Below are 14,467 nucleotides of genomic sequence, written 5' to 3'. Positions count from 1 at the left end.
ACACAATCCAACACAACAGAAGTAGACAGGACTTTTATTTTGAAACAGTGAAGTGACGATCCGTCGGTGGGCGGAGTCTAAGAGACGCATAAACAGGAAGTGTATAGCGATTGTATTGGGCTGGAACCCAAACCGGCTACTATTCCCTAGATAAGTGCCCTGTCTAGGGTGTGAAATAATGGGTTATACACCATACCTAGTGCATTACATAGGCAAATGAGTAGCACTTAGGATTTACCCATGCTGACTAATGATTTTCTGAGACATTTTTAGCCAGGGTTTCGTAAGTAGAAATGCTAAATTAGTGCTCAGAAGCACGTTATAGGTTAGCAGTTAAAGGTGGGTGAAATTTCAGCCATAGTGCAGGCTAGAAATAGCTAGCTAGTTAAAGAAGACAGCAACAGTATCTAGCAGTGACTGGTTCACAAAGGCGCAGATTGCTGCGGTTCAGGTGCGTGTCAGTGTGTTACAGAGCTGCAGGAATGAATGAGGAAAACTTCAGCCTGAGTGAGAAGCTGGTGGCCGCTTCCTATGTGCGGCAGGGTGTGCAGGCTCGGCGCAGTCATGAGCAACTCATCAGGACTCTGCTAGAGCAGGTACACTTCTCATAACCCTGTACTGAACACATCAACCACGAGATCCAGTACTGCACATTTAAAGACGTTAGACGGCACCGCTATAGAAGGTGGGGCGCGGTGGCTTATCATGGCTTAGGGGTTAGCACGCTTGACCCGCACCTCTAAGGTTGTGGGTTCGAATCCCGCCCGTGCGCATGGCGCTTACCCATTCTCTCTGATTCTCAAAGCCTCTCTCTCCAGGCATTCCAGCTTCCTCCCCCAGTCTAAAGACATGTATTGTAGACTGACTGGCATTTCCAACTTGTTCAAGTGTGTGACTTTGCCCAGTGATGGGTTGGCACCTGTCCTGGGTGTCCCCTGACATAAGCTCCAGGATCCCTGAAACCCTGTGTAGGATATGGAATGAATGGGCTATTGATGACAACTTGAGTGAAAAATGGAAGCTTTTGAAATATTTACATGAATTTCAGAGTTTCATAGTATTTGGTGCTACCCTGTTTTGCTTTAAGCATTAGAATCATTTGTGCCTTCATCCTGTCCTGTTACTGTTTTATACATAGACCACTGGGACATCTGTACAAGTGGCCTAGCAGGGCTAAGCCCACCCCTGACTTGCAAAGATAAAAACATAAATATAAGGTTTCATTTTTGGAATCAGATTATTTGCTGTTAACAAATGTCTTAAAGGGGTTTATTTTGAATTTTTTTGGGACCGAGCACAACAGCACCACCAGTGGCTGTAAAATATATACAGAATGAATTGAAAAATATACAGAATGGTATACAGAGTGAACACAGGGTACACAGAGTGAAACCCACCCTAGCTTTCATCTCCATTTGGTCTGATATTTTTCCACGCATCAGTTAAATATCATGAGCAGTGACTGAGAAAGCACATGTGAAATAGTCATGGGTGTAATAAACTTGAACAAGGTGGATTATTTACTCTGTCATCCTTTTTTCACAAAATGCCTTTGGATCAGGAGCTAAAAGTAGATAGACTAAGCACATATTGTCCAATCAGTGTTCAAAGTACACAAAAGGACAAACGACAGGACCATAAAATTAGCCTTTTTTTGTTTGTTTGAACAAAAGAGTTAGAGTTTTTCTGATTGCTATGTTTGCAATTTGGAGGAAACACGTCATGATCCCAGTACAGCATTACTGAAAAATTACAAATCATGAATACAGCTGCCTATCTGCCCTTACGTATGAGTGCGTGTGTAATAGTTTGCCCCACATCATTCTTATTATGCCATTGATGAGCCATCATGATATTAAGCATTGCTCAGCCCTAATAGTTTATTGTTGAGCTATTGATAGATTTAGATTTTAGCCCTCCCAGTTAATGTCATGTTCATCTGTCACTGTAGAATACTGTAATTACAGTGCTTCGACTCTACAGTATGATTGTAGCTCATTACTTAACACCCGCTTTCTTCTAAATAGGTAAAGTGCTATTTATGAGATGTTTCCCTGTCTTTCCAGGGCAAATGTCCAGAGGAGGGATGGAGCGAAAGCACCATAGAGCTCTTTCTGAATGAGCTCGCAGTCATGGACAGTAATAATTTCTTGGGGAACTGTGGAGTTGGAGAGAGAGAAGGCAGAGTCGCCTCTGACCTGGTGGCCCGAAGACATTACAGGTAACTTACATGATTTGTTTGAGTTACATTGTTAGAAGTGTTGGCCTGGTGAGCAAAAGCACAGTTTTGTGTAAAATGGGCAGGAATGGAAATATTATTTAACGCATTAGTAGTTCAGGGGGTTTGTAGCAAACCAGTCGCCATGTGTTCAGTGTCAATCCAAGAGCTGTCAATCCATGTGTGTTTCCCACTGTCTTGAGTAACAATTAATAGAATTATATAACAACATATAATTGATAATTTATGAGCTCAGTGGGGAAAAATAATGTATCACACCTGGATACACCCATCACAAATATTATATTTTGACTGACAATTAATTGTCGTACAAAGTCATACAAACTGTGTTTTTATGCCACTTCCATAATATAAGTGTAACAGTAGGGTAAAAATGCACATATACCTCAAGAAGAGCAGCCAAATATCAGCAAGTAAATAAAATTGTAAGACAAATGTGGCAAATGTAAGACCTGACACAAATAGCTTAAGGCAAGGCACAAGAAGTGAACAGGGTAATTTTTTTAAACTGTATACACCACAATAATCTTTGCCACTTGATTGCCAGTAGTCAATCAAGTATATACAAGTACATTTTGTTTTGGGGCTTCATCTAATTAAAAATGAATGCATTTGCTTCCTTAGTGAAACAGGAATCTAGTCTTTGGATCATTGTTCTAGAAAATGATAATTTTTATTCTGGATATAATAAAAAAGATTTTCAGAAATTTATTTGTTTCCACTCTAGTAAGTGTGGTTTATAAAGTTTATAAAGAAAATGTCTTAATAAGAAGGTGTTGGGCCAAAATGAGCCATCATTAATGAGCCTTTAGCACAGATTCTACACATTTCTGGAACTGTAGTAGAGGGATGAACACCGTTCTTTCAAAAGAAATTCCCTCAGTTGTTTTTTTTTCCATGATGGTGGTAAAAAGCTCCCTCCACCACCGTATGCCATAGCATATGCTTTACATCGTTTTCATACTCTTCAAACCATTCATGCCATGTGGATGTGGACAAAGGTGTTGAAGGATAAAAGGTCATCACGTGGACAAGTGGACTCTAACCATGCCAGTAAAATGTTTCTCACACAACAGAACCGTGCCAGCATATTTTCTTTTTCCTTATCACCTGCTGTATATAGCAGGAAACAAGCTTTTCAAGGATAATGACATGATGAGTGCTATGTGGGGAGGAGTTAAACTTTCTAAAGTCGCTCATTTACACATAATGCAGTAGTCGTGAGGGGCAAAAACAGTGAAATAAACGTAGTTCTGCAAAGTATTTTTATTACAGTTTAAGTGAAGATATGTTATAGACGTGAGATATACAATATATATCCAAAAATCTGAAAAGAAAAATGATGTGATCAAAATCTGCATTTCTACCTGTAGTGTCTTGCCTTAAATATGTACACCCTGTTACTGTAATACACACAAGTAGTTTACAGGACAGTAGCAATAGTCATCAAATTATAACTCTATTACTGTGTTCCACAACAAAGGATACTTTAGTTACAAATAGTTCATAGATCAAAACCCTCAACCAGGAATAATGATTAAAATGTTGGTGTAACAATTTGAATGTGTCACTGAATGCTGTGTCTGCCTACATGTTCTTCTATATCTATATGAGAACATATAAATATCATCTTTAAAAGAAAAAGAACTAGAAAAATGTTGCAGAATAATGTAAAGCTCCATTCACGCTACAAACTTAGAGGAAGTATCTCTGTCTTAGATTGATCCATGGCATCGGCCGCTCCGGTGATATCGCTGCTGTTCAGCCGAAGGCCGCTGGCTCCAGTCTCCTCAACAAGATCACCAATTCAGTAGTGCTGGATGTTCTCAGATTCAGCGGTGAATGTCACATGATTACCTGAACACATAGAGAAATTTGCTTTCTTATGTTAATGGATTTACTGGATGGAGCTGTTTTCTTCACACAGGTGTTAGAAGTGTGTCATCATGCTTTGTGGTGCCTATGGCAACTGGAATGAGCTTGACGTTGTGTTTCCTGACACTTCGACACAGGAGGCCGTCAGCACGCTACATTCTTTGGCCTCGCATTGACCAGAAGTCCTGTATCAAATCCATGGTCACTGCTGGTATGACACTGACTAAAAAAAAGTAAACTAATTCATTAAAGAAAAGCCAATCAGACAACCATTCAAAATTATAGTTTATTTACAGATAGACAAGTTGAGTTAGCTACTTCCTGCCATATTTAGAAACTCCTTTATGATTGATTTTTTTTTATTGATATTGTGCACAAAAAGGTTCTCTGCATAGTCAGCGTTGTTCAGTTATGGTGGAGAAATGCCTGTAAATACAACAGAATATTTATTTTATGTCAAATAAGATATGAAATATCTGTATTATCTGGTCTAAATATGAGCAGGGTTTGAGCCAGTGGTCATTGAGAATGTTCTGGAAGGAGATGAGTTGAGGACAGACCTGGAGGCTGTGGAGAAGAAGATCGAGGAACTTGGAGCTGAGAATATCCTCTGTGTTCATTCCACTACTTCCTGTTTTGCTCCTCGCGTCCCTGACAGGCAGGTCAACTGGCCAATTACGGCCTGTCTCAGACATAGTATTTCTTACAACTTGAAGACATTAAATGGAAAAAACCTTAAATGGAATGGAATGAAAAGGCACACATAATGAAAAGTTTTACAAACAGTTATATTTAAGGTTACAAACCAGGAAGGGCAAAGGCTATCACGTGCTTCCTCTGAGGATGGCAAACGCTTTTCTGTTGTGCCACTTGGGTACCAAATATATATATATATATATATATATATATATATATATATATATATATATATATATATATATATATATATATATATATATATATATATATATATATATTTGGCATATAAACTTTATATATATATATAAAGTTTTAAGATATAACCTGTCTAGAATTGAGATAAATACATAATAGACATGCAGATCACTTTTATGCCTCTTATTGTACAGGTTGGAAGAGCTCGCTGTTATGTGTGCCAAATATAACATCCCTCATATAGTCAACAATGCCTATGGAGTGCAGTCGTCTAAATGCATGCACCTCATACAACAGGTAAAGCGCACATGCTTCTCTAACTATAACAATTTCTCTTGCTTAGGTTAAGCTGTTCAGACCTGTGAGCTAACAGAGTGTATTTACAGGGTGCACGAGTGGGCAGAATTGATGCCTTTGTTCAAAGCTTGGACAAAAATTTCATGGTTCCTGTTGGAGGTGCTATTATTGCAGGCTTTGATGAGGACTTCATTAAAGAGATCAGTAAAATGTACCCTGGTTAGTGTGTGAATCACTTCCCCGTTGTCTCTGTGAATGTGTTTTGTAAATGACACTCAATTTGAACACTTTATCAACATTTTAGTTCATTAAAATGAAATGTTATAAAGAGTCCATTTCAGTTTATTTGCTATTTAATTGATTTTCTGCAAATGCACAATGCACCACTTCTGAAGTCGTAGTTGTTAGACTTGAGATATTATTTCTCTCTGCATGTTTTTTCGTCTCAAACTATCCTTTCTTACCTGCATCATTCCCACCCTCCTACTGCAGTGTGAATACCAAATGCTGTAATATTGATTGTGCACTCCTTTAGTTCAGGACAAGTTTTTACTATGTTGAGTATCCCATATCCTTTACAATTCCTACTGGACTAGTTTTAACAGACATTCTTTTCTATTAGTTTCTAACTGTTATCACAGATATTTTATAAATATGAAAAATAATTATTACACACCTTTAGCTTTATTATTAACAATTTTTTGCCCTTGCCCGAATTTATCCTGATTTATTACTCTCCAACAGGTCGTGCATCAGCTTCCCCATCTCTGGATGTGCTTATCACTCTACTCAGCCTCGGAGCCAGCGGCTATAAGAAACTCCTGTCTGAGAGAAAGGTAAACCGCCAACACACCGCACTGATACGTTCAGTGCCCAATATGATGGAATGTTCCTTTCTCTGCAGCACCTGCTAACATTAACAAATGAGAGCCAGTAGGAAATATTGATTGAGGGGGAGCTGAGGCTTTTCCAAACAAAAAGGCTGTGGTAGTTGTTTACAGCTGTGCAGTGTTTTAGTGCACCAGCCACCTGCATGTAATGAAGCGTTTGTGGATAAATGGCCATGTCACAGAGGAATAGCTGCAATAATTCTTCTCCAGGCTTCAAAAAAGGAACAAAGGAAAATTATATTAACATCATATGATACAGAGCATACTTTATTTATATATGTACATTTTTCTATATCTGGATATGAGAAAACGATCATAAACCAACAAACTAATAGAAAAAAATTCACTAGAACAGTATTCAATTTTTACTGTATAAATTATTTACAAATTTATATATATATATATATATATATATATATATATATATATATATATATATATATATATATATATGTGTATGTATATATATGTATGTATATATATATATATATAAACCATAAAGATGTTCTTTGTTGGATAGCCTTAGGACTGAAATTGCTAAGACCATTTTACACTCAAATCTCTGTCATTGAACAGTTCATAACTTAAGTTCGATGCTGTAGACTCTAAGTTAAAACTATAATGAATTCAGAATGATTCTGATGCTCATACTCATAAATTGCTCATAAGCTCATAAGTTCCTGTTAACACAATTGCCCATTTTGATTATGTAGTATGCAGTTATAGAAATTATTTAGAATAGCACTATATTGTATCACCCAGATGAGGATGGGTGTCATTTTGAGTATGGTTCCTTTCAAGAACTCCTTTCTCCATGTTGTCTCAAGGAGTTTTTCCTTGCCACTGTTACCTCTGGCTTACTCATTAGGGATAAATTTATAAATTTAAATTTTATATCTGGAATTTATATATTTCTGTAAAGATGCTTTGTGACAATGTCCATTGATAAAAGTGCTATACAAATAAAATTGAATTCCATTGAAATGTGTGATTAAGGCTGCTAAGTTACTAAAGCCAATATAATTTTTATGACAAATGTAATACGCAGACTCTGGACACTGAGCAAATTTAGTTGTGGAGACACAAGTTTTCTGCAGCAACCTGAAAGTATACAGTATAATGTATATAGTTTTCAGAAGAAGCAGCCTTTTATTTGTCACATATACATTACAGCACAGTGAAATTCTTTTCCTTGTATATCCCAGCTTGTTAGAAAGCTAGGGTCAGAGCACAGGGTCCGCCATGATACAGTGCCCCTAGAGCAGGGAGGATTAAGGGCCTTTGCCCAAGGGCCCAACAGTGGTAGCTTGGCACTGCTGGGGCTTGAACCCCCAACGTTCTGATCAGTAACCCAGAGCCTTAACCACTGAGCCACACCTATGTGGTGTGTTTTTACATAGGTTCCATCCTAGGGGGCTTTCACTTTTGTGATACATGACATTCTTGTCGTTGCATATTCTTGTCTCTGCACCATTTACCATGGTACAGATCTCCTCCAAGTCTCATGCCATTGCTTGGCTCAAAAACATATTTACAATCATGTCATGTTAGCCATAAGAGACTGGGGACTTAGTCAGACTGGAAAAAAAAATCAAGATTCTACCCATTCTGTAAAATTGTGTATTTCCAAATAACAAGCATGCAATTGACTAGCTAAATTTGTTTCTATTTTCCTTTTTCTTACATGACTTAATGGAAAAAAATGAAATAAAAGCTAATGTTGCTTGCGTAATTTTTTTTTTTAATTGCTCCCTTAGAGGTAGGAGGTTTGAGACAGAATTTATAGCCAATGCATTTTGATTTGGACAGTTTCTATTGGTCTATTTATCATGAAACAAAATATAAATGTCAGCTGTCATTTTAAAGGCTGTGAAATATAAATAACTAAAGCATTTGGTTTGTTTATGACCTCAAAACTCTATGAATATAATAAAAGTTGTTTTGAATTATAAACCTAATGCTGTTATTAGTGCATTTCACCATGTAAAGATGTTTCAATGGCAGCATCTTCAGGACAAAAACAAACCTGAAAAAAAAAGAAACAGCCCTTCGTTTACTATGCTCACACAGGACTTATTATCATGTGCGGCTGCATAGTCTCATTTTGTCCTCTGTAATAGTGTTGAACTGTAATACCACCAGCACTGCTATTCATAGTACACTACTGCCATTAAAGCATGAGGAGAGCTAATGGGATGCTAATAAAGGCATGTAGAGAAAGACAGGAAAAGAGAAAAAGAGGGAGGGAGAGAGAGGAGGACAGCAGGAGTGAGGAATAGAGAAGCAGATGGAGGGAGTAGGTCAGCAGATGGAAAATTGCAATATGAGCAGTAAACAGTGTGTGCAGCAAAATGGCTGATCATTGTGGGGCTATTTATAACTGTGATTTTGCACTGCCTGAAGGAGCTGTACACCCACCTGGCTCAGGAGCTGAAGACACTGGCTGAAAGGCATGGAGAGAGACTGCTGCACACACCACATAATCCCATATCACTGGGTGAGACACACACACGTTGATATAAATTACATTATACGTTGATATAAATTACTTAAACTCTCACTGGATAAGGCCAATACATCGCATCATAGTACATAAGCAAGGCAAATATAAACACAGTGCTGTCAGACATTTCTCCTATCCTTCACATAGTCTTTTCTGAGTTTGTTTTAAAATTTATGATCAGTGCTCTTTTTAGGAGTCAATAGAATATAATCGTTGCCATCAGATCAGTTTGTCAGTTATTGCTGTTGAACAAAAATGCTGTAATGTATGGTGAGGACATCTTAATTCAAACTGTAAACAAAAATAATACTTTAAAAGCACAACATAAAGTAAAAGACAAGACTATGGACACACAAACCTTCCAATGCAGAATCAACCAAAGAAAATAAGAAGGACCAGGTACACACAGACACGCAACATGTAATGTGACAATGACAGGACAGGCCAAGGTGTGGTGACCGGTAAGTCACCACAGCATTAACAGCATTAACTCAAAATAAAAGGATAAATCATTACTGAACATCACCTGCTCATTACTTTTATTCTTATTAATAAGATTTTATTCTTGCTTATTTTTAATTAAGGGTATTCACGTTTTCTTAGTTGCTGTCTAAAAACTGCAGACTCATAGGCCAAAGTAAAAAGAGTTGAAGTTGGATATCACTAGGAGAATTCCTTATATAAAAGTGTAAAATGTGGAGCAGTCATCATTTCAAGTCTGCAGCAAAACACTGACACACACTGCTTCATTTATTTCCCTATGAAAGTTATTGTATGTCATTTAAGTTAGTGAACTGACAATAAATCCTTTTTTGTGCTAAAAGGCTTTTGTAACTTTGTCCTCCTCAGCTATGTCCCTGGATGCTCTTCAGGCTAACTGTGATAAAGCCGTTACCCAGCTGGGCTCTATGCTCTTCACCAGACAGGTGTCGGGAGCCAGGTGAGCTGCTTCTGCCTAATCAGCAGTCCTGACAAAAATATGCTGAATATTTTCATGCCCAATGTAGTCTGACTTTTATCTCAAAGAGAGTATTCTTATATTATACACTGTACACTATATTATGCACTATATTATAGGCTACACCAATCAGCCATAACACTAAAACCATCTGCCTAATTCTGTAGGCAAAACAGCTCTGACCCGTTGAGGCATAGACTCTACAAGACCTCTGAAGGTGTGCTGTGGTATCTGGCACAAAGACGTTAGCAGCACATCCTTTAAGTCCTGTAAGTTGAGAAGTGGGGCCTCCATGGATCAGACCTGTTTGTCCAGCACATTCCACAGATGTTCGATTAGATTGAAATCTGGGGAATTTGGAGGCCAAGTCAACACCTTGAACTCTTTGTCATGTTCCTCAAACCATTCCTGAACAAATTTTGCAGTATGGCAGGACGCATTATCCTGCTGAAAAAGGCTACTGCCATTAGGGAATACTGTTGCCATTAAGGGATGTACTTGGTCTGCAACAATGTTTAGGTAGGTGGTACATGTCAAAGTAACGTCCACATGAATGCCAGGACCCAAGGTTTGACTTCTTCCCATAGTGCATCCTGGAGCCATCTCTTCCCCAGGTAAGCGATCCACACGCACCTGGTCGTCCACATGATGTAAAGGAAAACATGATTCATCAGACCAGGCCACCTTCTTTCATTGCTCCATGGTCCAGTTCTGATGCTCACGTGCCCATTGTAGGTGCTTTCGGCGGTGGACAGAGGTCAGCATGGGCACTCTGACTGGTCTGAGGCTACGCAGACACATACGTAGCATGTTGTGGTGAACTGTGTAGCCAGCATTAACTTTTTCAGCAATTTGTGCTACAGTAGCTCTTCTGTGGGATCAGACCAGATGGGCTAGCCTTCTCTCCCTACGTGCGTCAGTGAGCCTGGGGCGCCCATGACCCTGTCGCCGGTTCACCGGTTGTCTTTCTCTGGACCACTTTTGGTAGGTACTAACCACTGCATACTGGGAACACCTGACAAGACCTGCTGTGTTGGAGATGCACTAAACCAGTCGTCCAGCCATCATAATTTGCCCCTTGTCAAAATCGCTCAGATTTTTACGCTTGCCCATTTTTCCTGCTTCCAACACATCAACTTTGAGAACTGACTGTTATTATATCCCACCCCTCGACAGGTGCCATTGTAATGAGATAATCAATGTTAACCACCTGTCTGTGGGTTTAATGTTTTGGCTGATTGGTGTATATCCCTATATTATCCTAATGATACACTTGTTTTTATGCCCAAATGTGTTGCTCTTGAACTGAATATTAATGATTCAACATCTTCATTTATCAACCCCTTAAACTTCCTTTTTCTTTTATTAATGTTCATTATTTTCTTTTTATCATACTCTATTATTTAGTACTAATACCATAGTACTATATATTATTATTATTATTATAGGAAAAGGTATGCAGTTATGTAAGTGATCAATGTCAGTAGATCCTGTGAGATTAAAGGGTTAAGTTTCCAAAGGTGTTTTTCCACATTACATTTTCCCACAGTAAGAACCAATTTCAGTTCCCTGTGGATATAGAATGGATAAACTGCTGAATTGCATATTAATGTGAGGGTTAGTTTAATATTAATGACGGGGTTTAGTATTGCTGCCCAGTTTCTTAACTGCAAGCGGAGCTCTCTTTCTTATGTCTTTCCCTGCAGCAGTGATGGAGATACATAAATAATTTATAAGTTATCATAAATAACTTACTCAAGCAATTACTGCTGTGTCTTTAAATTTGTACACCACTAATGTTTTCTATTAGCACTTTTTATGTTGACAAAAATTGCCCCACTTTGTCCATATAAATGATTTATTTTTCTTTTTTATCTATACAAGAGTTTTTTTTAATAGTGCAACTAATCTAATAAATTTAAGTAAGTGTCTTTGCTCTGTGTAAAATAAATCAATCTCATTGTAGGTAATAGTACATTGCATGCAAACATCTTTAAACCAAATTAGAAATTTAGAATCAAAATAAAAATCAACAGATGTACACTGAAAGTGAGACTCAGGTCAATATTTTGGATCTACTGAAAAGCATAAAGCAAAACAGAGTAACTTCTAACTGCATGTCCACAGTGTTCTCCAGTTGTCTAATGGGTTTCAGCGTACATAGTCAAGTCCTTTTCTATTGATTTTTCTGTTTCACTGAGCTGATGGAAACATGGTCTAACACGCTTTTAGTGGACTTCTAATAGATATACTAATGTGTTCGGGGCTGTGTTAGTAACGATTGTCTCAGAGTTTATTTAGAGTCATTAATTGAGTGAATTTTCAAAGCTGTAATATTTACAACTAATTATGCAAGACTAGAATTTGACTTCTGTTTCACTGATTATAATTATGTGTGCATCCTTGTGTTAGCCACACAGAACTTGACCATATATCTTATTCTGTTTTGAATAATAAACTGTTTAATAAATTTACCTAAAAATGTCTGTAGATATCAGTATAATGCACAGAAGCACCTAAAACTTTAGCCTTATCAAAAAATTTATGTTATGAATATGCACATTGGGAATGGCTCCACCCACTTCCTCTGGGTGCTGCATGCTGCATATTAGAATGCTGTAGGCTGTTATATTTTATGGTGCAATAACTGCTCTCATATTCCGTATTAAATAAGATCGAGCTTTTCAGCTCCCCGTTTCTTAAAGCACTGTGGCAAACCTGTATTAGTGACAGTTTACACACTTTGACCAGTCCATTCACTCAAGTTAATTCGTTGAAAAGGACTCAGTCATAAATTTATATTGTAGGCGCCCTTGACCAGAGTGACTTATAGAAGTGGTTTGTAGCCTCTGTCAAAAACATTTTCATGCTAGTTCATGAGGTCAGCGACTAAGAATACCGTCGCGCTAAAACCCTGTTGGGGGAGGTCAATACAGCATGAAAGGGGAACACAAGATAAAAGTTTTTTTAAATAGAAATGTTAATACAATTTCTTGGTGAGAGGTGTTTTTTTTAGTCTTCATTTGAAAACAGCCAGTGACTCAGCTTTTCCAACAGCAAGGGGAAGTTCATTTCACCACCTGAGTTGTTGTATGTCTTCCTCATACCATGTGGGATGGTGGGTCAAGCCATGCTAGAGGCTCGAATGGAATTTGGTGCAGTGTGGGGTGTGATGAGTGCTTAAAGGCAGGCACTGTTGCGTTTTTGAATTTGTAGACAAGCGTCAGTTTTTTTAAATCTGATGCAGGCTGCTGCTGGAGTCAGTGGAATGAACACAGAATCGGCATGGTGTGGGAGAACCTGGGCAGGTTGAAAACAAGTCTTTCAGCTCTATTCTGCGTCAGTTGCAAGGGTAGGATGGATGCTAGGGATGCCATATCCTCCTGATGTTATAAAGGAGAAACCTGTATGACTGTCAGGTTAGCAATGTGACACAAGAAGAATAGTTGGTTGTCCAGAACTACCCCAAGGCTGTGTGCAGTGTCAGATGGTGTGATCTGAGAGTTGCCCAGGAAGATCGCAAGATCTTGACATAGGGATGCATCTCCAGGGATGTACAACAGCTCAGTTTTGCTGGGATTTAGTTTCAGCTGATGAGCTGCCATACACAGTGAGCTGTCCAAATTTAAAACGCTGATAATCAGAGTCCTAACTTTAAATGAAGGTCACTGCACTGTGAAATACTGTATTTTTTCAGCCAGCTTTTCAGAGTAGCTAGTACTGCAAGTGTCCTAAAATAGCTATAAGAGCAAAAAAGGTCAATTTGACTAGAATGTCTATCCAGCTTGGTCACTGCTGTAGTCATTTTAATTACAAATGCTAACTCAGTGCTTAAGGGTCTGAGCTACTGATGAAAAGATATATGTTTGGACTAGCAGAGAGCGGCCGTTAGTATCTTGAGCAAGGTCCTTAATCCTCAAAAAATTCTGGCAAATAAATAAATATGCTGTAAATTTATTTGCTTTTCATTTTCAGGAAAATTCCTTCTACTCTGTTCCTTTTGCAGATTGATTTCAGAATCACATTTTGACATTCATTGAAAAGAGTAGCAGAGAAAGTGTCTTAATAGATTATAAAATTGTTTTTAAATTAGTTTCCATTCTATTGTTTCAGGGTCGTGCCACTGGGCACTGAACAAACTGTGAGCGGACACACATTCCATGGCTTCATGTCACATTCGGATGCCTACCCATGCCCATACCTTAATGCTGCTTCTGCTATTGGCATCACCAAAAAAGACGTGGAGCTTTCCATCAAAAGGCTGGACAAATGCCTCAAGGCTCTTAAGAAAGACACAAAGGGAGAAAAGTGTGAGTCAGTATCATCGCCTTCAGGTCCTGATGACCAAACTGTTTCCTGAACCAAATACTGCCTTTAAAAAGATTTTTTTGTGAGATCTGTCTGTATTGCACTTCTCTGGACAAAACTCAGTAAAAGAGCCAATTAGGTTTCCTGTTTTGTAATGAAAGTGGAAAGTAGCTTTAAAAAGTGTCATCTGCTGAGATTTTTTAGTTGCTGGTCTTCTCTAACAAGCCAAAGTATTTAGTCTAGAATATGACTGAAGACATTTATTAATAAAACTATTTCATTGAATCCTTTTAAATAGTCAGCATGGTTACTATTTACCATGGTAAGTAGAATATCTGCTAGGGGTGACAAAAATATCATATTATGATACTTGAAGACCTTTCTATGATATATGATATGTATCAGGATATGCATCACAGAAAGGTGAGAATTTGCTCAATGGGAACTAAACCACTCCTAATGCCAGTGCAATTCATTAACCCTATTACTGGTTAGACTGATAT

General features: G+C 38.1%; 1 protein-coding gene across 1 annotated transcript; it reads left to right on the top strand.

Annotated features, from left to right (window-relative positions):
* The first annotated feature begins 88 nt into the window (after positions 1 to 88).
* On the top strand, positions 89 to 14,249 carry sepsecs (Sep (O-phosphoserine) tRNA:Sec (selenocysteine) tRNA synthase). Its single transcript, XM_026935938.3, has 11 exons — positions 89 to 596; positions 2,067 to 2,221; positions 3,959 to 4,077; positions 4,167 to 4,325; positions 4,619 to 4,772; positions 5,203 to 5,305; positions 5,395 to 5,524; positions 6,050 to 6,141; positions 8,599 to 8,692; positions 9,548 to 9,638; positions 13,770 to 14,249. Exons 1-11 carry the CDS (start codon positions 483 to 485, stop codon positions 14,014 to 14,016), a joined length of 1,458 nt encoding a protein of 485 aa, XP_026791739.3. The 5' UTR covers positions 89 to 482; the 3' UTR covers positions 14,017 to 14,249.
* Positions 14,250 to 14,467: the final 218 nt, after the last annotated feature.

Source organism: Pangasianodon hypophthalmus, chromosome 4, assembly GCF_027358585.1.
Source record: "Pangasianodon hypophthalmus isolate fPanHyp1 chromosome 4, fPanHyp1.pri, whole genome shotgun sequence".
Classification (NCBI taxonomy): domain Eukaryota; kingdom Metazoa; phylum Chordata; class Actinopteri; order Siluriformes; family Pangasiidae; genus Pangasianodon; species Pangasianodon hypophthalmus.
This window is presented reverse-complemented; position numbering and strand designations above follow the sequence as displayed.